This window comes from Leptidea sinapis, chromosome 17 (genome assembly GCF_905404315.1).
Source record: "Leptidea sinapis chromosome 17, ilLepSina1.1, whole genome shotgun sequence".
Lineage (NCBI taxonomy): Eukaryota > Metazoa > Arthropoda > Insecta > Lepidoptera > Pieridae > Leptidea > Leptidea sinapis.
Window position 1 is genome coordinate 10,819,821 of NC_066281.1, and position 24,650 is coordinate 10,844,470.

Consider the following 24,650-nt stretch of genomic DNA (forward strand, 5'->3'; position numbering starts at 1 on the left):
CGTATTGTAAGATGAGGAAAAAATAACTGTTCGTATAATTGTTTAGTTGGTCATATGTTGGGTTCGAATCCCGGTAGGTGCAAGCATTTATATGATGAATATGGATGTTTGTTTCCGAGTCATGGATGTTTAAATGTATTTATGTATGTTTATATGAATTTATGTATGTTTAAGTAAGTATATAACTATATTTACAATACTACGACTACATAAAATTAAAACTATCATTACGTGGAAGCGTACCAAGAATACTGGCAGCATTACCCCGTTGGATAGCAAGGCTGATCCGTAAGTAAGTATATTGTATTAAATATATCATTGTCTTGTAACCCATAAGACAGGCATAATATATGCTTAACTTGGGGCAATGTAATTTGTGTAAAAAGTGTGTCAATATTATTATTATTATTATATTATATGTAGTTATTTACCTCACACATTATTTGACTTGATATAAGTGCACTCATTTGAACCTGTAAGTGTGATATAAATAAAAAAAGATCAATTTCAGTTTCGAGAAAACTGCTTTACTGACAATATGTCGAGAGTAGAGCAGTACGCTTCGCTTATGAAGCGTGCAATTCACAGTATTGTTACAGTAAGAAGGCACAAAAGGCATTTATTTTCTCAAAATTGATTCCTTTAGAATTATTTTTGATTTTAGTTCTAATAATACTACTGCTTCGGAAACAAATGGCGCTATGAGAGATAAAAAGCGGCGCAAGAAACTCTCTCAGCAGTCACCTCTCTGTATGGTCAAACTTATCCTCTGGCAGAGATACCTACCAAACCTTGTCACTTGTAGTTTTTATGCTGATGAATCCCAACGACCCATCGTTTCCACCCCAAAGGGAACATTAAATAAATCAAAATCATCGTAGGTCAAACACTTATGAATTTCAAGTTTTCTTTTGTTTTTAAATTGACCGCCACTTCGCAAAAGGTTGAGCTTTAGTGAGAAGTAGTGGCAAGAAACTCATTGCCACTCTATTAAATCAACATTTAGATCTTCATCGTTTTACAAATCATTTCAACCACAATATATGTAAAGTAATGCAAGAAAAATAGTCAAACGTAAATACAAAATACAAAAAAAGTAAATATAACTTAATAGAAGCTTAATTCGTACAAAATAGAGTTATTGAGTTATTAATAAAGGAATCTGTGAGAGTTTTAATTCACAATTGTAACAAATAACTTCATGAAGCAAAGTTTCTGGTCATAGGATAATATGTCTCCATCAACGAGTGATGCGTTTGTAGCACTCTTGTCATGGTCCGATTGTGAAATCCTATTGGAAAATCCAAATGCGTCCGTTTTTGCTCTATCTGCAGTCACTTAAAATCTGTTCGACTTGTTCGTACAGCAGACCTTTAAATGTCATAGTTATCAAACGCTAAAGTGTATTCAAACTTGATAGAAATCGCTAAGATGATATGATGTTACTCTATTTGTGACTAGCAGTGGTATATGAGAAAGGCTTATTAATAATGCAATGGATTGCAGTACGGAAATGCTGGATAAATTATTTATTTATCACAACTTATTATAATATTCAAAGGAGTTTAATCAAAACAATATTTACTATTCTAACCGACCTCTCGCGTTCCGTGCGATGTCTTTCGAGGCTCGAGTCCCGCATCGTTCATTAAATTTTGATTTCCAATTTTATTTGTGTAATAAATTTAATCCCAGAAGTGAGGGTTGTCACTTTGAAACATAACAAATTGTTAAATTGCAAGAGCGACATCTCAAATCAATTTCCTAATATGCAAATATTGGGGTTGAGCAGGTTATCAATTGTAAAGTAGATCCTGTGTATGAAGCCACAACCTGAGAGTTGAACAAAGCATACAAGATTTTATCGTCGATACGTCACTCGAACGGTTGGCTCAATTGGTAAGAGCGCTCGCACGGAACGCGAGAGGTCGCGGGTTCGAGTCCCGCATCGTTCATTATTTTTTTTTTCAAAATCGGATAGGGATGTGTACCAAGAGTGTACTGGCAGCATTTCCACGTTGGATAGCTAGGCTATTCCGTTGGCCGGGATAGCGACCAGAGAGGTTTACAACTAATTATTGCTATTGCTATAAGATAATCATAATCTAGTTCCAGGCTGTCGGATCACTTAGATATTCAGCTGTGGAATAGTAGGATTTACGACAGAGTCATTTTTTAATAATGCATTTAAATTTATTTATAGATAATGCCTGAACAGTGGCTGGGACTTAATTATAAAAGTGTATACATTTACCCTTAAAGCTATTATGTATCTAATGAAGCCTACTTGCATTAGTTACAAGCAATCCCTTTTTCTAGCTTATTTGTAGCTTTAGAGATCCTAAGGGATTGTATGTTTAAGCTTCAATATGGATTGAAGCCGTGAATTAGATAGTACAATCAATGCTGCAGACAGGTTTAGATAGTATGCACAGATAGATAATATGATCCTTTGTAAAACAGCGGCCGTGCCGTATATAAAGTAGAGAACGTAGCGGCCGCGAGCGTAGTGCGCGAAAGGTATCGGCCGAGCTAACTGTGATTTACTGTTCGAAGCATCTCTATAAAACAATATCCTTTAACTGTACCCTGTTCTACAAGGAATCAATAAGTTATTTCATCTGAATAGGTGATCATTTGGTAAGTTCCGTTTGTACGTAAATTTATTTCGATCTAAATGCTCATCAATTTAACAGTGAACTAAATAGATTTTTGATTAATATTTGGTCAGTATTAAATATCCATTTGGGCTTGTTAACTTGTTTAACCATGACCCCGAGTTAACCTAGGTTAAGGTTGGTGAACATGATTCTTTTTGGGTATTTTGTTATGACCACATAATACACGCGAAGTAAAATAGTTTCTAAATGAAATTATTGTTAAAAAATCAAAGTGATTTAAAATAATTTTAACAGATTTTTTTTGGGTAAATTAACTCTATAATGACTAAGTCAAACAATAATGTTGTGTTTAAACTAATGTAAAATTTCAGTTTAATTATATTTAAACGTGTTTTAATTCGTGCTAATAAAATAAATTTAAACCTTAGTAGGTATATGACAGTAAACTATAATCAAAATAGCGTTTTTATAATTGATTTGATTTGATTTATGTTATAAATTTTGTACTTTATGATTTAATATCGTGACTGATACTGAACCGGAACACATATTAATTATTAATCTTGATCATTATACTCAATGTTACAATTAACTTTATAAACAGGCTAACCTTGTTTGTGTCATATGTACTTAGACATTTTAAATTTTCGTTTTACGATATCTTTGAGAATATACAACAACTAGTTTGCACCCACGACTACGCCCGCGTGGAATAGATACTTTTGGGCAATTTTTTTTTATTGTTTACAATACTTTGCAAATAATAAATTACTATAATATTACGGAATATGTTAAGGACAAAGAAGTTTGGAGTACGGTACCATGCATATCGCGAGTCTCTGCGACCCTGTAGCATCCACTGACGTATTTTTAATTACTTGCGTAATTTACTTTTTGACGCTTTTGCGCACTTCCGAACATTTTATGACCATTTACAGCTGATGCTTTTTGTAAGTTTACGTAAATAATTTTTTTTTCATTAAAAAAACGGTGCCAACTCAGCATATTTGCTGGTTTTAAAACCAACGCTGGTCTTCCGTTGGCCATTTGGTGACGTATAATACACATACAAAATGCTGCGGTTCACTATACATTACTTATTTTAATACATTTTTATAAACAACTTTACTTTTTTTCCTTCCTCCTTCTATCATTTGTTGGAACATAAAGATTTTGTTGGTTTGATGCTCGTGAGCACGTAAAATAAAAATTCTCATAGGAAAAACAATTTTTTCTTAAAGTACTCCCGTCAGGTACCTACTTTTAAGCGTTCTATTTTTTTACCAAAAATAAAAAAGAATTCGCAGCTACATTCATATCTATATATATAAGAGATTTCCACGTATATAGTCACTCATCACGATATCTCTGGAACCATTAGAGCTAAAGACTTGAAATTTGGTATTTGGATTTTCCAAAATTCCATCCGCAAGAGTCTTTTAATTATGAACAGAACAACGTCTGTCGGGTCAGCTAGTTTATAATATTAGTAGGAATGTACGAGCAATGTAGTCCAGTGTTTAGTGACCCTGCCTATTAAGATAGAGGTTCCGGGTTCTAACAGCAGTAGGTGCAAACATTTCTATGATGACTGGATGTTTATTTCAGAAGATGTTTATTATATTTTAGTAATCATCGTATAACATTGTATTATCTTCACACGACACGCCTAAAATTAGGATATCATCCTCACCATCTGGACGTGTGGCGGTCCTCCACAGTGCGGTTTTCAAGGAGCTTTCTTCCACGTTCTACAAAGCTGTGGAATGAGCTTCCTTGTCTTCAAAAGAAGTGCGTTCACCATCCTTAAAGGCTGGCAACACTCCTGTGATTCCTCTGGTGTTGCAAGAGAATGTGGGCGGCGGTGATCACTTAACACCAGGTGACCTGTACGCTCGTTTGTCATCCTTTTTCTATTATAAAAAAATCGTAGTATTAGTAAAGTTAAATTAATCATCAAATACAATTGAATTTTATGGAGAAATAGAAAGAATAATTCGACTTATTCTTTAGTTTAATAATAGATACTAATAAATGGAGAGCCGCTTTTTCCTTCGGTTATAATGCGAAAACTACTGAACCGATCGGAATAATTTTTATACCATGAGATGCAGGGTGTTTTAGAGAAGGTTTAAGTATATGATATGTAGGTGATTACTTTTCCAGAACCTAAATTTATTTTGCCTTTAAAATACCTGTATACATATACAAATAACTCAGTCATTGACATTTCATTTATATGACAATTAATTCAATGGGCTGGCGCGGTGATCTTATTTTATACAAGCTGATGCCCGCGACTTTGTCCGCGTAGATAAATGGTTTTTAAAAATAATAAGTTAATGTTTGCAATTGAAGATTATGTATCATGTCTTATTCCTGTTCCGGTTCCCGTTTTCGCTCCCGTTCCCAACATATTATATTAATCTTATTTCGAGGAAGATTGCTATGGCAAACTAAACCTACTATATATTTGGTATAGTTAAGGCTCATCAACGTGAGTTTCAGTTTTTCACAAATCCCGCGGGAACCATATTTTTTCCGGTGTAAAATTAAGCCTATATCCTTTCTCAAGCTCTAGTCTATCTCTGTACCAAATTTCATCAAAATTAGTAGCCCCGGCGTAAACGCGTAACAAACAAACTAACGTTCACATTTATAATATTAAGTAATAGTGTTGGCAAAACAATGTGTTCCGGGTCAGCGCTTGTTTAATATATATATATAAGAATCCATATAATTGGAGATTTACAAAGACTCTTGATAACTGCAGCTCTGTTCTATGTGATTATTAAATAAGAGTGTAGTAAGCAAACAATACTGAACACCATAAACACATGGTTCTAATTACATACTCATTGGCTAACACTGACATGGTAATGACTTCATTGTCCACGACGCCCTGCTCATTACAATACAGTGGATTATAGAAAAATCAAAAAATTCTGAGCGGCACTACTATTGCGCTTGTCACCTTGAGACATAAGATGTCAAGTCTCATTTGCCCAGTAATTTCACTAGTTACGGCGTGAACGTAGTGTTTAAATTCTCTTTGGTTACGGCGCTTCTGAACGAAACACAGTAATGTTTAAACATTACTGCGTCAAGGCAGAAAAAAGCGCCGTTGTGGTACCCATAATCTAGACGGGTTATATGGTCGTCAATATATGACTTAATATCGTAAAATTTGTTATTGGACCTCTATGATTCTCAGATCCTCAAATTATATTTATGTCATTTTAATACCACATCTATAAGAAAACGAATGGTAGTGAATCTGTTAAAAATTTAAGGATATTGTAAAAATCGTTAAATATTAACGACATAAAAGTTGTGTAACATAATGTGCATTAAAACGAATTAATGTGTAAAGATTCTTCGCAAATGATTCTTACAAAAAGGGGTTTTTGAATGGGTAAGTCCCGCACTGTACGAGTTGAGTATGTTATTTGGAATTAAGAATGGGAATACCCGGCAGCTAACGTCAGGGAAAATGTTACCAAGCCAGTTTCCAGCGACACAGTGACGTATCAATGATACAAGTTACGTTTATCTAGTATTTTATATATTTAGTTAGTAGGAAGCCCACGCTGTATATATTATATATATAAAAATATATATTGTATATATATATATATATATATATATATATATATATATATATATATATATATATATTGTTTTATTTATAATCGCCTATAAAATGCTCACAGAATACCTTTATTTATTTACGGTGTGTGTGGATGATGCAGCTTCTGTACTCAATAACTTTTGTTATTAATTAACGTTTACTTTTTTGACTTACTCGTGTAAGGCATTGACTATTTGACGTTTGATTATGTTTGTTGCATCATTTTACATATTATATTGTAACTGAAATGATTTGTAAATCAATGAAAATGTAATCATGATATAAAAGAGTGGCAATGAGTTTCTTGCAAGTTCTTCTCATTAGCTCAACCCTTTACGAAGTAGCGGTAGATTCAATAAGAAATATATTTTTTTTTGACATTCATAAGTGTCATTTCCGTGACCTACATGAATAAAGTGATTTTGATTTGATTTGATTTGTTTATACAATGTGTTGCCTTCCGGTATATTTACACTATAATAACTTATAGTATCTAACATTGTATACCAACCCCATTTACGGGCTAACTTGATAACATTATTAAAATAAGATAATTTCCTTGTTTACTTACTATCTAAATTACTTTACAAAGTACCTACACAAAAATATAAATTAAATATATATATATTTTATAGACAATTTTGAATATGAAATAGTTCAACTTAGATTAGTTTAAGTTATAACTTCTTAACCAAGCACCGAGAAAGATATTAGAAACCGCCACAATATTGTTATTCCCCTGGGAAAATTTTAATCCATTTCAATTATCTTTTTAATATTAATGAACCACAATTACAATTTTTCTGCATAAATCACAAAGGAAAGGTATTTAACGCGAATAAGTTCGCGTGATCAATATTATATTGAAGTACTTGCTCGAATGAACATTGCCTTGAACTAATAATTCGACGAATTAAAATATATTGTTGTAAACCACAATGATACGTTCAATATTTTCATTGTTGTAGTTCTTAAAATAGAGCGTATAAGGCTATATATTTTGTGAGTTACATGTTCTTATTATACTTATAACTATCTATATACAGGTGGCCGAGAAGTTGCCGTTCAAAGCTAAAATTTGAAAGCCACTATGGTGATGAGTATCCGAATCACCCCTATGTATGTTCTACGATTTTGCGTAGTTTAGGAGATAATAATTCTTTTCCCCTTTTATCCGCTTTTTTCACCTAATTGTGGCTTAGGATTTTTTAATTCTTTTTGAACACTTTTAGTTAATTTTATTGTTGGTAATTATTAACTACAGTTGCAATAACCACGTAATAGTTTAGACAATGCGGAACTAGTTTAGAATTGAGTCGTAAGTTCAAGATAACTGCTCCAGCTAAATTCATAAAACTGTTCAAGGTATCAAAAAAAAAAATGGGGAGCCTATGGCTTCTAACTATTTTTTAAAAAACTTCCCAGAACATTGGCCAATAAAATGAGCCAAATTCAAATTTAAGCTTTGATCGTCAACTTCTTGGCCACTATACACATATAATATACTTATTTTACTTGTAAAGGCATTTGTTTTTCTCAAAATTGATTCCTTTAGAATTCTTTTTGATGTCACTTCTAATATACTAGATACTACTACCGCTTCGGAAACAAACGGCGTTCTGAGAGAGAAGAAGCGGCGCAAGAAACTCTCCCAGCATTCTTTTTTTGCGCTCTTTTTAATGAAAATATACAATATTGTACCGTCATTGCTATTGCTATAAAATAATAATCTAGTCCCGGGCTGTCCGATCACTTAGATATTCAGCTGTGGAGTAATAGGATTTACGACAGAGCCATTTTTTAATAAAAAATTTAAATTTATTTATAGACAATGCCTGAACAGTGGCTGGGACTTTATTATAAAAGTGTATACATTTACCCTTAAAGCTATTATGTATCTAATGAAGCCTACTAGAATGAGTTACAAGCAATCCCTTATTTCTAGTATTATAATAATGAAAATCACTATTAAGAGCAAACAGGTGACGATTTTTGTGAAGGTATATTAAATTTTCATAAATGTACTGACAATGAACAGTCATAATATTTATCACTTTAATTTTTTCTTTGCGAGACTGTCTATAACCAAGCTGATATAATATAGCACGAACAATATCTTCATAATCTTATTCCTGTTCATTCTATAACTGTCGAGTGCTCTGTGAACGGCTAGATAACTTGGCGTTGCGTAGAGACGTCGCTTCACTGTGTGTCTTCTACCGCATTTATCATGGGGAGTGTTCCGAAGCACTGTTTGACCTAATTCCTGCCACCGACGGCACCTTCGCACGACACGCCACAAATTTAATTATATTCCCCACCATATTGATGTGTGGCGTTCCTTGACGGTGTGGTTTTATCTTCAAAAAAAAGCGCGTACACCTTTCTAAAAGGCCGGATCACTTAACATCAGGTTTTATGCTCGTTTGTTATCTTCAAAAAAAAAAAAGATTTAAGTCAATTAAGTAACTTATAAGCATTATATAACAGTATCCGTTGAAGCAAAAAATAATTAGTTTTAAAACAACAGTATCTAATGCAACACAGTCTCCTCTCAATGAGTCGAGGACTAGCTGTATAGCCTCGCACCACTTGCCTACCGTCGTAATTGCAACACCTCGCCATTCTCTTGGCATTGATCGTGAATATAAAACAATTAGGTAACTGACATTGTGTGTACAATCTACCTACTGGCTATTTTTATTTGGTTAATACCTAAAATTAGTAACACAATTATTATTAGATAAGAATATAAGGAACACTGGTACAATAATTCATAGTAAATTTATTAACAATGCAATATTTTTAGCGCATGCTTCCTTAGTTGTGACCTTAGAAATTCCCTCAATATTTATATAAGATACTAGCTGACCTAACAGATTTTGTTCTGTACATAATAAATAAAATGCTGTTTTTTATGAATTTCTTAATAATATTTCATAACATCAAGAATTATTTCGTAAAATATGATCCCAGTTGTTATAATGAGATTGTTTCACAGCAGAACTGTCAAACCGTACGTCAATAAATTCTCTCATAAAAAATATGTCCATACAAAACAAATATTGGAAATAGAAATAGTTATGGGTCCCAAGTCGAAATACAAACTATCCTATCTCTCAAGTTGCACTTCACTGCACTCCATTAAAATCGTTCATTAATTTTGGAGTTCACTGGAAACAAACGTGTGGGCACTGGATTTATATATCGATATATACATACATATAAATAAAATTGGAGTGTCTGTTTATAATATTGAAATAACCGTTTTTTACTACATGTATATGAATATATATACGGTACATACTTACACCAAAATATTTTTTTTACAATTTTTGTCTGTCTGTTTGTCTGTTTGTTTCGGCTATCTATATATAATCTCTGAAATGGCTGGACCGATTTTGACGGGACTTTTATTGGCAGGTAGCTGATATAATAAGGAGTAACTAAGGCTACGTTTATTTTAGAAACATTCTTTTATTTTAAACAAATAAAGACATGTTGCAATGTCAAAGAAACGGCCTAACTCTAAAAATAATTTATATGGCAAAACAACGTTTGCCGGGTCAGCTAGTATGTAGATAAATCTACTCCATTGTTTTACAGTCTTATTTATTTCGCGGCTCCATTACAGCTTGAAAAATTCTGACGACCCTCTTCTCAGTCAGATAAATAACTTATAATTTAATTTTAAAAGACTACTATAATGATTTTATGCACAAGGTCGAGGTGTTTTGTGTGAAAAATAAAGAATATCTATACTGGCAAAGAGCACTAAAGTTATTAGTACCATACGCAACTTCATACCTGTGTGAACAGATATGCTCTTCAGTAGTGGACGTTTAAACTAAACAGAGAAATAAATACACTTCAATTTGAAAAACACTGATGTACCTTAACGACCGGCTTTTGTTTTTTTTTCTTAAAAAGTCGTTATAAACAAACAATTAGATGTTGAGTTTAGTTGCTTCAAAACACATCATCATTTCAACCGGAAGACGTCAACTGCTGGACAAAGGCCACCCCCAAAGATCGCCATGAGGATCGGTCCTGCGCTGCCCTCATTCAACCTATTTCGGCGATCTTAACCAGGCCGTCGGTCCATCTTGTGGGGGGCCTACCAACACTGCGTCTTCCGATACGTGGTCGTTATTCGAAGACTTTACGGCCCCAACGGCCAACTGTCCGTCGAGCTATGTGCCCTGCCCACTGCCACTTCAGTTTCACAACCATTGGGCTATGTGGGTAACTTTGGTTCTCCTACTCTTCAATTCTGATTCGATCTCGCAGAGATCTCTGAGCATAGCCCTTCTCTTGAGTCTCCACGACTGCGATCAAAACACAAATCATCACAAAATCATCGAGTTATCGTGTTAATTCCGCTAATATTTGTTAGTCCACATGCAGAATGCACCTAGCCCATGCGTATAGCCCATACGAGTACGAACAAGATTCTCGTTGCAGTTTGGCGAGTCAATGTCAAAGATGACTAGAGACGAATCACAAGTCGCAATGGTTGAAGTAGAGTTTCACGCTGCCGATTATCACGGCCGTTCGATTGGGGGTTTAGCGTGGGCCGATTCTTCGATGGAGGACTGCAGAAAAACGCCTGCTTCAAAGTCAATAAAGTTTATTCAATTTGGCTTAATGATTACTGAATGTAATGTTCGGAAAAAGTAGAGCTCGTGAGAAGAACACAACCTCTAAACTAGACTCTCCAATTTTTTGCTGCTTCCTTGGGTTAACTAACACTAAAATCTTCCTCGTATTTCAATCCATAGACTATAGGTATAGCTATAATTAGAAATAGAAAACGCTTTCGTTGTCCGTTTTGACACACAGATGCGGCCAAAATTTTTAAAAAGTCTGAAAAAATAACGGTAAAACTGATTTATCGGGCTTTAGTGTGTTGCATTGGATATTTTAAATTGTATCAAGGCTAAGACCAGCTTTAATTATATTTTCTTAATATTGTCTTACGCTTGCTTACGTTTATATTTAATGTTATTTTTTTTTATGTTTCATTAAGAAAAATCTAGGAGCGTCTTTTTAGTACGCTATAGTATTGTAATAAAATTAATAAACAGAATCAAACACTGTTTTATTAACATGAGGCCATGAGAACCTCAGTGGCCTTACTAAGTTTCACAAAGTACTTATAATTAATTTCTTACCGTTAAAATTACTATATTTTTGCTAGAAACCTAAAAGCTAGTAGGTAGCCTAAAAGTGATTTTACTAATTAGTGATAAGTTATATTAAATCATTATTCTCCATAGTATTATGTCTTATGTTATATTGTTATGTGGCAATGCAACCAATATTAATACCATTCTTGTCCTGCAAAAGAGGGCTATTCACGCTATTTATAACCTAGTTCTTAAAGAATTATTAAGAGAAGATATTAAAGAAATAAATATTTTAACTGTTGCCTGTCAATATTATATTGTTTGTTGATAATGTTTACACATTAGGGAAATTGCTAGAAACTATCATACCTAATCATAATGTCAACACTAGAAAAAATCATAAACTTGTTATGCCTTCTATTCGGTTAAATCGAGTTAGTAAGTCTTTTAATGGGTATATGCTTCTACAATATGATTACAGAAATTCAAAAGAATTGTTAAAAAGCGTTTGTGTGGTAAAGGTTACTATAACATTAACGACTTTCTTAATGATACCACAGATTAGGAATGAAGCGTCCGCCCATAGGCTATTTAAAAATAAATTTTATTGTGACGAAATTACAATAATATTTTATTTCACAAAACAACCGACTTCAAAACAAGTTTTCCAAAACAATAGATATAATATGCACTAAAATTTATTAAAATAGTTGTGTATTTTTATACAATCTACGTCACAGCAATCACCCACAGAGAGTTCCAGAAATAAATAATGCACTCATTTAACTGTCATTTCATTTTACACTTCCAGGTGTAATGGAGGCAAAAGAGTTTAAGGATTTCGCCAAGGCGATGACGGACTACATTGCTGAATACTTGGAAAATTTGAGAGACAGGTAACCTTTGATAATAATCGTGACAATATTAATATATTGTGCAAATCGTAGATAATTAATGCATCTAGATTGGGCCTCTTACTGTTTGTCAACACGGCCAGGTTTATAACCTTAGTGTGCATGATAAGTTACGTCTTACACTCGCGATTTGTATGTCACTTTGTCTTAGTGTGTGTGTTGCTGCAAATAGAGGTTAACAGTTCACCGCTATTTAGACTATCTAGACGTATTAATTATCTAAGGTACGAAAGCTTGTTAGTTTTTTTTTTCATATGAAGAATAATTCCAGTGTTTCATTTATTAGGGTGATGAAAATGCTACGTTAATAATAAATAAGTATCTAATATAAATTAATAAAAATAATTTATCAAATTTTATAATTTATAAAAATTAAAATGAATTCCGTGCACAGAAGTCGCGAAGTGCAGTTTATTTAGCGGTGATCAGATATTATTTTCTCAATTAAAGAATTTGGGAACACTTAATTTAGAGTTTCCGTGATATGACTTTTCAATAAGCATTTTCTTTTTAACAAGGTGTTCTATTTACATGAAAAGATACAAGCTAAGTCCAAACCTTACATAATTTATACATCGAGATATACTATGACAGCTGTGAAAACGTCGAAAAAAAATTAATTTAGAACTAACCTCTATTATGAGAAATTCACTAACATAAAGCGTCATACAAATCGTGAGTGTAAGACGTAGCTTGTAACTAATATTCCTGGCTTGTTTTCTTCGATTGTCTAACAGCAAGAGACTCTATCTAGACGTATAAATTATCTAACGTCCAAACTTATTAAATCAAAATTTTCCTAACATAATTCAATAATCGAATCAATCTAAAATTATAAGCTCTTTAGCTTTAATTAGATTAAATGGAAAGAAACTTAATGACAATCTCTTAAATCAGTATTTTTTTTAATTATTTAAATAAAATTTGTACAATAACTCAGGCAAGTGGTGCCCTCGGTAAAGCCAGGGTACTTAAGACCGCTAGTGCCCGAGCAAGCTCCGGAAAAGGCTGAACCCTGGACAGCTGTGATGGCCGACATTGAACGTGTCGTCATGTCGGGTGTCACTCACTGGCACTCCCCGAGGTTCCACGCATACTTCCCGACTGCCAACTCCTACCCTGCTATTGTGGCGGATATGCTGAGTGGAGCTATTGCCTGCATTGGCTTTTCTTGGGTAAGAAAATATCTATTTAAAAAAAACAATTGTTATTTTAGAAAGAGTGACATCTCAAGTCAATTTCCTAATATGCAAATATTGGGGTTGAGCAGGTTATCAACTGTAAAGTAGATCCTGTAGATGACGCCACAACCTGAGAGTTGAACAAAGACATATTATCAAGATTTATGAACTATTACGTCACTCGAACGGTTGGCTCAGTGGAAGAGCGCCCGTACGGAACGCGTAAACTAGCAGGTTCGAGTCCTGCATCATTCGTAAAATTTTGTTTTTAATTTTATTTGTGTAATCAATTTACTAGCTGACCCGACAGACGTAGTGTCTGTCTGTTCTGTCTTGCCAACAATATATTTTACCGTTTACCACGACTTCGGAAACGGTTGAGCTTCTGTGGCAAGAAACTCATTGCCAATCTTTTAACGGACATTCCCAATATAGTCTTAACAAGTTTGTTTACTAAATTTACAAAAAGTAAGTTATTAAAGGTACTAATAACACTATTAACTCATTTCTGCAATCAAATTAAACAATTGTATCATAGCATAATTGATAACAGGTATAAAAGTATCTATAGTTTTGTCTCGATCTGTTTTTAACCGAAGTATGTAGGCTACAAGTGATAACGCACAAAAAGGGAAAGCAGGTTTTATGTTATGGATCATTTATATGATTAATTAAATTTATACGTATTGGGTACCTACCCATTGAATTTATTGTCGTTTTTCACTTACGGCATCTCTTACTTAAGATAAAAATCTTAACTATTGTTGACTTTTCTTTCCCAATAAACATATCGACGGTAACTCACCTTATCCGTGCACGATGTCTGTCAATGGAACGACGTATAGCTTACCAGCGATATAAAGTTTGTATGAAAATTGCAATTCACGCGTCCCAATATATGGCGATAAGAATGACTTATCGGGTATATTGGGACAGCTTCAGATTATTGACAGCTAATTACTGACAGTAGAAGGTAGTAATTTATCACTATCTATAGATAGTATATTGGGAACGGCCGTGTATCAATAATTACAACTTCATCAATTTACAAATTATTTTAATTACAATCTATGTGAAGCGATGCAGCAAAAATACTCAAACGTACTCAAGTAATGTAAAAAAATGTAATTTAATGACAATAACCACAAGAGTTATTGAGTAGAGTAGATGATGAGAATCCCCACACTTTGTTGATGACATATATACATTTAATAAGTCATTAAGTACAGTAATAACAGTCATCTACGACGTAGGATAAAAATAAATTGCAAATTGAGATGGCCTTCATAAAATAATTTTGTTACCAGTGTCAATGTCAAACATAATAATTGAACGAATTGTACAGGTTGTAAGTAACCATTGGTTGAAAGTCAAGCCTAGTTTATATAGTTTGGGGATTGGTCTTAGATACCGCAGGCGTAATCGCAAAGTGCGGCAACTAAAACCCAAGTGGGCGTACTCGAGCCTGTCTCGAACAATGTGTGACGTTAACGTGCTACATGTGGTGTTAAACATTTCTAATAATTGAATTGAACAAAATTTGAAAGATGCCATTGGGGTTTCTAGATGCCACGCATACAAAGCATCTTTACAAATAGCCAATACACACTACAATATAAAATTGCTGTAATAAAAAAGCTATTATTCTTAAGTACTGCAGTATCTAGTTGGAGCGCAGCGGAGACCAATCCTTAATCTAATTTTGGCTATGTATTTAAAAAAAGAACACTGAGGTTGAGTTCTATAGAGCGTACTTAGACTTTGCTCAGACTTTACTTATGTAAAACTTATCTGAGTTTAAGCTAAGCATAATCTTTGTTTTCGTTTTTATGGTCATTTAACAGCTGAAACAATACTGATCTTAAGGAAGGCGACACTAAATGCCGGCGACCTTGAGCGATATGAGTTCACGGCTCCTATGTAACAAAGCCAATATTTTCAAAATTCTTGGGTCGAAAATGTAACATTTTAACAGGCGCAAACTGCTTCATTGCTTACAATCCTCATTATTGATTACTAATCTAAATAAATGTACCTACATAAAAAAGTAAAATCTATAAGAACAACTTTTATGATAGTAACTAGTATACTAAACAAATGCATGATGCCGAGAAAAAACTTGTTTAACTGCAAAGAAAACTGGTAGTTCATAATAGCTCTGGACTGCTAACTTTAACCAACAATAAGCATTAGCAACCTCCAAGTAAGACTTAAAGGTATGTGTAACAGGATAAAGTAGTGTTCATAGCTCAAAATCCTATATTTTCACCACAAAACTTGTCTAAAAACACCTTGTTTGCATATTTTCTGTTAAAGTCAAGTTCTTGTTTTATCACACTCAGCTAAGTTTTATGTTAGAAAGTCTGAGCAAAGTCTAAGTACGCTATATATATCATAGGTTTAGCCTTTTGGTTGGGCGTGTCAATGTATCTTCATAGTACAAGCAGACCACGTAGTCCCAGAACGTTAGCAGGGTTTTTAGATGGACCAGACCTTATCGTCGGCATACCCCTGATGCCGTACGCTCGTTTGTCCTCCATAAATAAATAATATTGATTTTTTTAAAGGGCATCCAACATATAATTTATATGCAGAAAAAATAACAAAAATGCAAGGAACACTAGCATTCACGGGCTTAGGCTTCTGATCAGCAACATTTACAGCTTCATCTTTTTACAAATCATTTCAATTACAATAATATGTAAAGCTATACAATAAAAATACTCAAACGTCAAATACTTACACCTTACACGAGTAAAAGCACAAGAGTTATTGACTACAGTAGATGCATCAATCCACACACAACGTAAATAAATAAAAGGTATTATGCGAAAATTTTATTAGTGACCCAAGTGGCTGGCCCGTTGCCACTCCTGCCGCTACCGTTCAGCCAAATACTTCATGGATACGCTCTCTACCAACCACACAAAACACGATGCATAAATGTCTCAGTCAAATGTAGACAGTCGAAAGATGCGCTTCCTGCACTATCGCCCAAACTGACACGTCGACTTATCAGCCTAAACAGACACGATATCAGAATCAATGTGGACACCCTAACTGGTCACACATCACTTAACAAGGACCTTTTCACAAACGGCGTAACGGACAGTCCTAAGTGCAGAGGCTGTCTAGCCTAGGACGAAACGGTACCTCGTGTAATCCTGGAATATGCAGAGATGGTAGGATGCCAACCAACGGACAAAAACCTTAGTGAATACGAGGTCGCCCTGAGGATTCTGCGAACATCCCAGGAGTGTTCTGGAAGGAGCTGCGCTGGTTGGAATGACTGGCCAACACTGCACGTAAAATTGACCCTTTACCATACAATACCATAGCCGTGTATACAAGAAGTACGCCCGCCAATCGACCATGTCAAGCTGGCGGTTCATGTACTGCAGTTCATTATTTTTGGAGATCCGACAAGGGCTAGCTTTCATAAGTCGGCCCCGTCTGATTACGACTGCTGAAGAAATGCGATGCTGCCCGATCGACTTCTTAACGTCCAAGTAAGACAAAGCGGAACAGTTACTAGTATACTTTAGTTATTTCCACAGTATTATGTCCTATTGTATATTGCTATGGGGCAACGCTGCCGATATTAATACAATATTTGTGCTGCAGAAGAGGGCTATTCGCGCAATTTATAACCTAGGTCCTAAAGAATCGTTGAGAGCAAAATTCAAAGAAATTAACATCTTGACTGTTGTCTCAATATATTCTTGATAATGTATTGTATGTTCATAGGCACATAAGTGAATTTGCTAGAAACTGTCATAACCACAGAACAGACAAACCATAATGTTAACTCCAGGAACTGACATAAACTTATAATGCCTAATACGCGGCTAGGTCGAGTTTGTAAGTCTTTTGTGGGGCGATGTATATATATTATGCTTTTACAACAAGATCCCAGAAAATGTTCAAAACAAAATTATTACCATATTCAAAATAATTGTTAAAAAACGTTTGTGTGGTAAAGGTTATATAACATAAATGACTTTCTTAATGATACCACAGATTGGGTGTGGAGTGACCGCCCTCAGGCTATTAAATAATAAGTTTAATTGTTCAATATTACTTTGTAAACGTATTTGTTCGATGATAAAAAAAAGCCCGCTGAGTTTGTTGCGCCCGTTCTTCTCAGGTCTGAGGCATTCGTTTTGGAATTGGTGGTAGTTTTTGAGTTTCAATAAGTAATGTCACATCGCTATATCTCGCTAAAGCTCGATAACGGCTGGACCGATTTGGCTAATTTTGGTCTTAAATTATTTGTGGAAGTCCAGAGAAGGTTTAAAATAGGAATTTGAATAAATAGGAAAATGCTGCTAAATTTAATAAAAACAACAAATTTGTTTTTCCTTTGATGTGTCCATACATAATTTCTATGAGAGAATTTATTGACGCACGGTTTGACAGTTCTGCTGTGAAACAATTTGCATATTTTACAAAGTAAAATCAAAATCAAAATTCATATAAAAACATTATTTTATTTATTATACACAGAACGACGTCTGTCGGGTCAGCTAGTTTTGAATAAAAATATTTGAATTTGAACAATACATTATGCAAGCCACTCTGACACCACTATATGGTTAAGATTTGAGTTGGAACTGTTGCAAGAAAACAAACTTTTTAAAAGTACGGACCCAAAAAGAAAAGGTAAATTTTTCCGCGCCAAAATTATAATATATTATTCAATACCTACTATTGATTTTCAAAGAATAATAGATATTAGTAGAGCCTGTAGATTGATCCACAACTTTAGAGCTAAACTATGATTTTTAAATATTTGGTCATTCGGTAGGTGGGCTCAAGTGTAAAAGTCTTCGGGCGTACTCGACACGCACGTAGTCGTTTTCCGCATCGTGCTATCTAATCTAAGACTGACAAGTTTTTTACCACCTTCAAGTTCATACCTTACTAGCTAATGCAAATTTTGCATATTAAGTTTAATTAAATTAACTTAATTTCAATTAAAATAGAATTCAATTTAAATAAATCTCCCCATTCTTATACATATTAAGCCTTGACTACACTAAACTGACATAGATTAGTTGTGCTACAGATATAAAAACGTCGTAAGAATAATTCATAATAAAATTGATTAACATAAATTGTCATGATATCCTTATAGATTTACTAGCTTCATTCATTATTTATTATGCAAGTTGACATGGTGATTAATATTAATTCAATGAAAAGATTCTGATTATAATATATTTAAATATCATAATTGATATTATTATTTTCGATCAACCTTAGCCCACTCTAGACTGTAAGTTTTTTTAAAAATACGGACACACTTTTATACAAATTATCTTGCCCCAAACTAGGCGGATCATATACTATGTGTGTAAGACAGGGATATATTTAGTACGATAATACATACATAAATATATATACATAAACATCCTTATTCTTACTCATATTATAAATTTGAACACGGGTCCTCTAGCTCAGTGGGTAAAATCACTTACCACTGTGCACCAATCCAGTGCCCTGTAAACGGCTCCATCTGGGTGTTTGGCGTGCAGTTTTCAAGGAACTTTCTTCACGTACAATCAAAACTATGAAATGAGCTTCCTTGTGCTGTGTTTTCAGGTACCAGTTCTTTCATTAAAAGTGCGTACACCTTTTTAAAAGTCCGGAAACGCTCTCGTGATTCCTCTGGTGTCGCAAGAGAATATGGGCGGCGGTAATCACTTAACCTCGGGTGATCCGGAGTGATCCGTACGCTCCTTTGTCCTTTTTTTATGAAAATAAGGGGCGAGACGAGCAGGACGTTCAGCTGATGGTAATTGATACGCCCTGCCCATTACAATGCAGTGCCGCTCAGGATTCTTGAAAAGACCTAAAAATTCTGAGTAGCACTACAACTACGCTCGTCACTTCGAGGTATAACATGTTAAGTCTCATTTTCCCAGTAATTTCACTAGCTACCGCGCCCTTTAGACCGAAACACAGTAATGCTTACACATTACTGCTTCACGGCAGAAATAGGAGCCGTTGTGGTACCCATAATATAGCCGGCATCCTGTGCAAAGGAGCCTCTCACTGGTAAAATCGTTTATCCTATCGTGCACAAAACAATATACTTACTGGAGTGAAACACTCCCATTATCACCAAAAGACAAACATTCTGCTACAATATAGACACAGGAAAATTTCTGTTCGAATTATTTCAATTTATTCAATTCAACAAGAAATAATCTACTATACGTGCCATTTAATAAGTAAGCTAGAGTTAAGGGCTCCTTTGTAGGTCTTTGTATTCAATTTTACGCTAAAATACCAGACTGAATACTAGGACTCACTGAGCACAAATTCAAGAAATATATTAAATCTTCTTTGACAAAGAAGACTTACTATAGTAAAGTCGATTATATAGAGGATAATGATGCATGGTCCATGCCTGGTTCTGCACAGGCCACCTAAAATTGTATAATACTGTATTAAATAGGCTAAGTTGTGATATGATTCAAAAGATGGGCTTAGGGTTCCTTACATCAGTTCTTCTCTCCATGTCACAGCCCCACGCACTGACGTAGCTTCAAGTTATTGTCAGTTGTTCTTCTTTATGTTATTGTCAATCCCTATGGTAAATAAATATATTTAATTTCTATTTAAACCCGCCATTGACAATATTCTTCACAATTATGTCAAGTAACATTAACTTAAAAAACGGAACTCGTCATGATTACTACATTTAAACCAGTTCTTAGCGTCACAGTGTCAGTTAAATTGATGTCAAGAACAAATATAAGATTATGCAATTACAGAATCATGGCATACCTACCTATAATCATTATTATAATTCACTTTATGAAACCTCGAATAAAATACTGGATGATATGTTTCTCTCACGAGAGAAAAAAAAATTATGCTTGCTTGTTTGTTCCCTATGCGTTCTAATACCATAGACCACATTTTGATGTACTTTGGCCCGGAAAATCTACTTAAAAAAAAAGAATTTTATCGTCTCTTTTTTACATTGCAACTACATATAAACGTTACGCTTATAACATATTAGCTTATAGGCAGTAAACGAATATAGACTTAAATATCGAAATATATAATGAATTCGAGAGAAAACAAGGTCAAGATCATACCAATTGGTAGCTACAAAATCAGTAGGTATTGTAATAAAATAGGTTCTTATTAATCAATGGCATAGAAAATGACATAGTAATGCCCTAACATACCCTGCGTAATCTTTCACTATGCTAGACAACATTCCTCTGTTCGCGCAATGTATCCCAAGTGTTCGCTGATTGTCCAATGATATTATAATATTAAATACTTTTAAATATCATTGTGATAGTCTATAATTTTTATTTACCTATATTTCCTTACATCTATACATTTAAGTATTTCCTTATAAATCTGCTCTTATATAATATATATATCGTATCACACCGTTATTTTCCAAACTGCTCCGCAAAGGCTTCTTTGGTTATTATGAAAGTATGTAGATTCGGTAGGTTTGAGCATCGGTCGTAATCTATTTTTCATATCGCTGAGACGTTTATTTAAATAAAAGTGTTTCGTTAGTACTTATTGTGTTATTATTGTCATTATAAGGTCCGGCGTTAGCGGTAAAGGTTCCTCCATTTCCACTCTTCCTAACAGCTGGACCGATTTTTCTGGAAATTTTAGACGTGTGTAGGTACCACCTACAGGACAACGTCTGTCGGGTTCGTTAGTATTTGTATAAATTAACAATATTTGTTGAAGATGTCGCAAAAATATAAGCCGCCTGGGAGCTTTCAACGAAAAAACTGTCTAAACCCTTTGAGATATAATAAAATGTATGGTGGAATTGTGTATCTTATATAACTCTACAAAAAAGTCCGTGATGGCATATATACATATGCCATCACGATTAAGAGATACATCTTAAGGATAAAATACTATATAAATTTTTTTATTTTTAACTAACTAAATAATGAGAACACATTTCCGATGGCTTTAGACTACATTTTTCTAGAATTTTTACAATATATTTTTTTATCTATTGACAGAACAGCATCTGTTGGGTTAGCGTGTTAATATATAATTTTAATAATTACAGATCGCAAGTCCAGCATGTACAGAACTGGAAGTTGTGATGATGGACTGGCTGGGTCAGATGTTGGGGCTCCCTGAAGAGTTCCTGGCTCGATCTGGAGGCGAAGGTGGTGGCGTGATTCAGGGAACAGCTAGTGAGGCCACACTCGTGGCACTTCTGGGAGCTAAGTCCCGGGCCATTCACAGGACTAAGGAGCAACACCCAGACTGGAGTGACGTTGAAATCCTATCGAAGCTTGTGGGATATTGTAACAGTGAGTTTAGATAACTGTGTTTTTCATTTCTGTCACATATTTTAGTAAAATAAGACTTACTTAGACTTAAACGAATGTAATAATTATGACTATCAATATGGCGCGTACAATTTTATTTACGTGATTTACCCGTTTTAGGTTATAATTTGTTTTTGTTATTTTCTTGAAAATGGTGCATTACCTTGTCATAAGAGTGGTACCTACCATTATAATCGTGGACTTAAGCTCTATCAACTCCAATATTTTTTTCCTCCTAATTCGTGTTACGGAATACTAAGTCCAACCCCTGCAATGACTTATTCACATGACTTTACAGCTTAAAAAAATATTTTTAAATATGTAACAAAACAAAGATGAAAGAACGTTCTTACTCTTTGGCATATGTCAAATAGGTTTTCACTTATTTTTTTATTCATAAATAATCAAATTTCGTATAAATTAATGATTTTAGAGCAAGCACATTCATCTGTGGAACGCGCGGGTCTACTGGGAGGTGTTAAGTTGCGTTCTTTGAAACCGGACAACAAACGTCGCCTCCGAGGTGAAACCCTGAAAGAAGCTATAGAGGAAGACTTAAAAAATGGACTCATACCCTTTTATGTAAGTCAAACATAGTATTTGAGAATTGGACGTTTTGCATTTGCTATACACAGATAACGTTTTAAGACGCTTTTTTTTAATACAATTTAGTATGTACCGAAAAATGTCCTTAAATATTATAAATGCTTTGAGTCACGTTGTTTGTCCGCGATGAATACCTAAACTACTGAACCGATTTAAATAAAATTTTGCACACTGTTTGCAGCGTAATCCATTTTGGGAGATATGATAGTTTTTATTTAGATTTGTGACCCTTAATATATTTTGATTTAAAATTTTATTTCTTTATGAAAGATTCGATGAGATAGATCTTTGTGACTTTATTTCATTACAAGAACAGGTTGAAAAAGTTAATAATTATTTTAATTTTGTAAATATGCACTTTAAATCATAAATTACTATCTTAAATCTTAGCATACTATTTTTATTCAGTTACCAATCCTTATTTTTTTATCTATAAAATATCATTTATTGTCCAATGTATTGTGTGTGTCCTCTGAGCTAATTGCTGAAGTACAACATTGTGTGTGTCCTCTGAGCTAATTGCTGAAGTACAACACTGTACGAACGAATTATTATATTAATAATTAATACGTACTACAGCAGAAAATCGTTAGTCAAAAAAACGACGATCTGATTAAGATCGCCGGAATACGTTGGATAATGGCAGCGCATGACCGATCGTCGTGGAAATCTTTGGGGGAGGCCTTTGTCCAGCACTGGACGTCTGCTGGCTGATGATGATGACAGCAGACAATAATTTATTTTCCTCAATCTACAGGTGGTGGCAACATTGGGAACGACCTCATCCTGTGCTTTCGACAATCTTGAAGAAATCGGCGACGTCTGCCGCGAGTTTGATGTTTGGCTTCACATCGACGCCGCCTACGCCGGCTCTGCGTTCATATGCCCTGAATACCGGTACCTAATGAAAGGAATCGAAAAGGCAGACTCATTCAATTTCAACCCACACAAATGGCTATTAGTTAACTTTGATTGTTCTGCACTGTGGCTCAAACAGCCACGTTGGATTGTCGACGCGTTCAACGTGGATCCGCTGTACTTGAAGCATGACCAGCAAGGTGCCGCCCCGGATTACCGCCATTGGCAGATACCACTAGGGCGTCGGTTTAGATCGCTCAAATTATGGTTCGTACTCAGACTGTACGGTGTTGAGAACCTACAGAAATACATACGGGGCCACATCGATATGGCACACCTTTTCGAGAAACTCTGCCTATCGGATCCGCGTTTTGAAGTTGTGGAAGAAGTCGTTATGGGTCTGGTTTGCTTTAGGCTTAAAGGTGACAACGAAACTAACGAGGCATTACTGAGGCGCATTAACGGGCGTGGAAAGATTCATTTGGTGCCATCCAAAATCGACGATACATATTTCTTGAGGCTTGCCGTGTGTTCACGGTATACTGTCGACAACGATATTCATATTTCATGGGAAGAAATCAAGGCTTCTGCAGATGAACTGCTCGCCGAAAAGAAGACGCATGCTTAAAATAATTAGATTAATATTCTTGTCTACGCAGACCAATATTGTTATTACCTTATAGTTTATAAATTTCGCTTAAATGTTATTAACTAATATATTCTTGTTTATGTGTAAATTGAATAGGAGATTATTTATAGGATGAATGTTAGTGACAGATATTCATTTTTTATTGTACAATGTCCAGATGTTTTATGAAGTATCTTGCCAAATATTTATAATATTAGAACCACAATGGATGGCCAAAAAGCTGAGTAATTATCATTTGAATCTGAGTACTTGGAGTTTTATTTAAAATAAGTATTATTAATTTTCCTCGCAATGAATAACTAAATGTTTTTTTTATTGTTGATACGTGAGTTGTATACGTGTTCGTCAAATCGTTGCATAGGTGGCAACATTAGTACCTATATGGGGTAGTACACCCACATTTTAAAGTATTTGTATACGTCCCATGTTTAAATGCTTAGTGGATTTTGTGATGTTTGTTCTGTGTTGTTCTATATGTGAATGTAGAAATATGTAATTCATGACAATAAAACAATAAAAGAATGAATTTGGGTATGTTTTATTTAAAAATACGTTAGGTACATACTAGGAAGGTTATTATCTACTGTTGTTTTTAAATTTCACACCGTTCCTTACAAATAATTTGTTTATTTATTTTAAATGGTACACACAGCACAAATACATAACATACCTACAGGAAAACTGTCAGCTACTTAGATATGAGCACACAGCATGTTTAG

At 34.3% G+C, this 24,650-nt stretch overlaps 1 protein-coding gene and 1 non-coding gene across 2 annotated transcripts; both read left to right on the top strand.

The window, feature by feature from the left end:
• Positions 1-1,881: 1,881 nt before the first annotated feature.
• Trnas-gga (transfer RNA serine (anticodon GGA)) lies at positions 1,882-1,955 on the top strand. Its single transcript has one exon. It is a non-coding gene; the product is annotated as a tRNA-Ser (tRNA).
• A 556-nt stretch (positions 1,956-2,511) lies between these two features.
• LOC126968936 (aromatic-L-amino-acid decarboxylase) lies at positions 2,512-24,457 on the top strand. The gene is made up of 6 exons (XM_050814164.1): positions 2,512-2,640; positions 12,193-12,277; positions 13,236-13,470; positions 21,551-21,800; positions 22,252-22,400; positions 23,182-24,457. The coding sequence occupies exons 2-6, from the start codon at positions 12,198-12,200 to the stop codon at positions 23,908-23,910; spliced, it is 1,443 nt and encodes a 480-aa protein (XP_050670121.1). The 5' UTR covers positions 2,512-2,640; positions 12,193-12,197; the 3' UTR covers positions 23,911-24,457.
• The last annotated feature ends 193 nt before the right edge of the window (positions 24,458-24,650 follow it).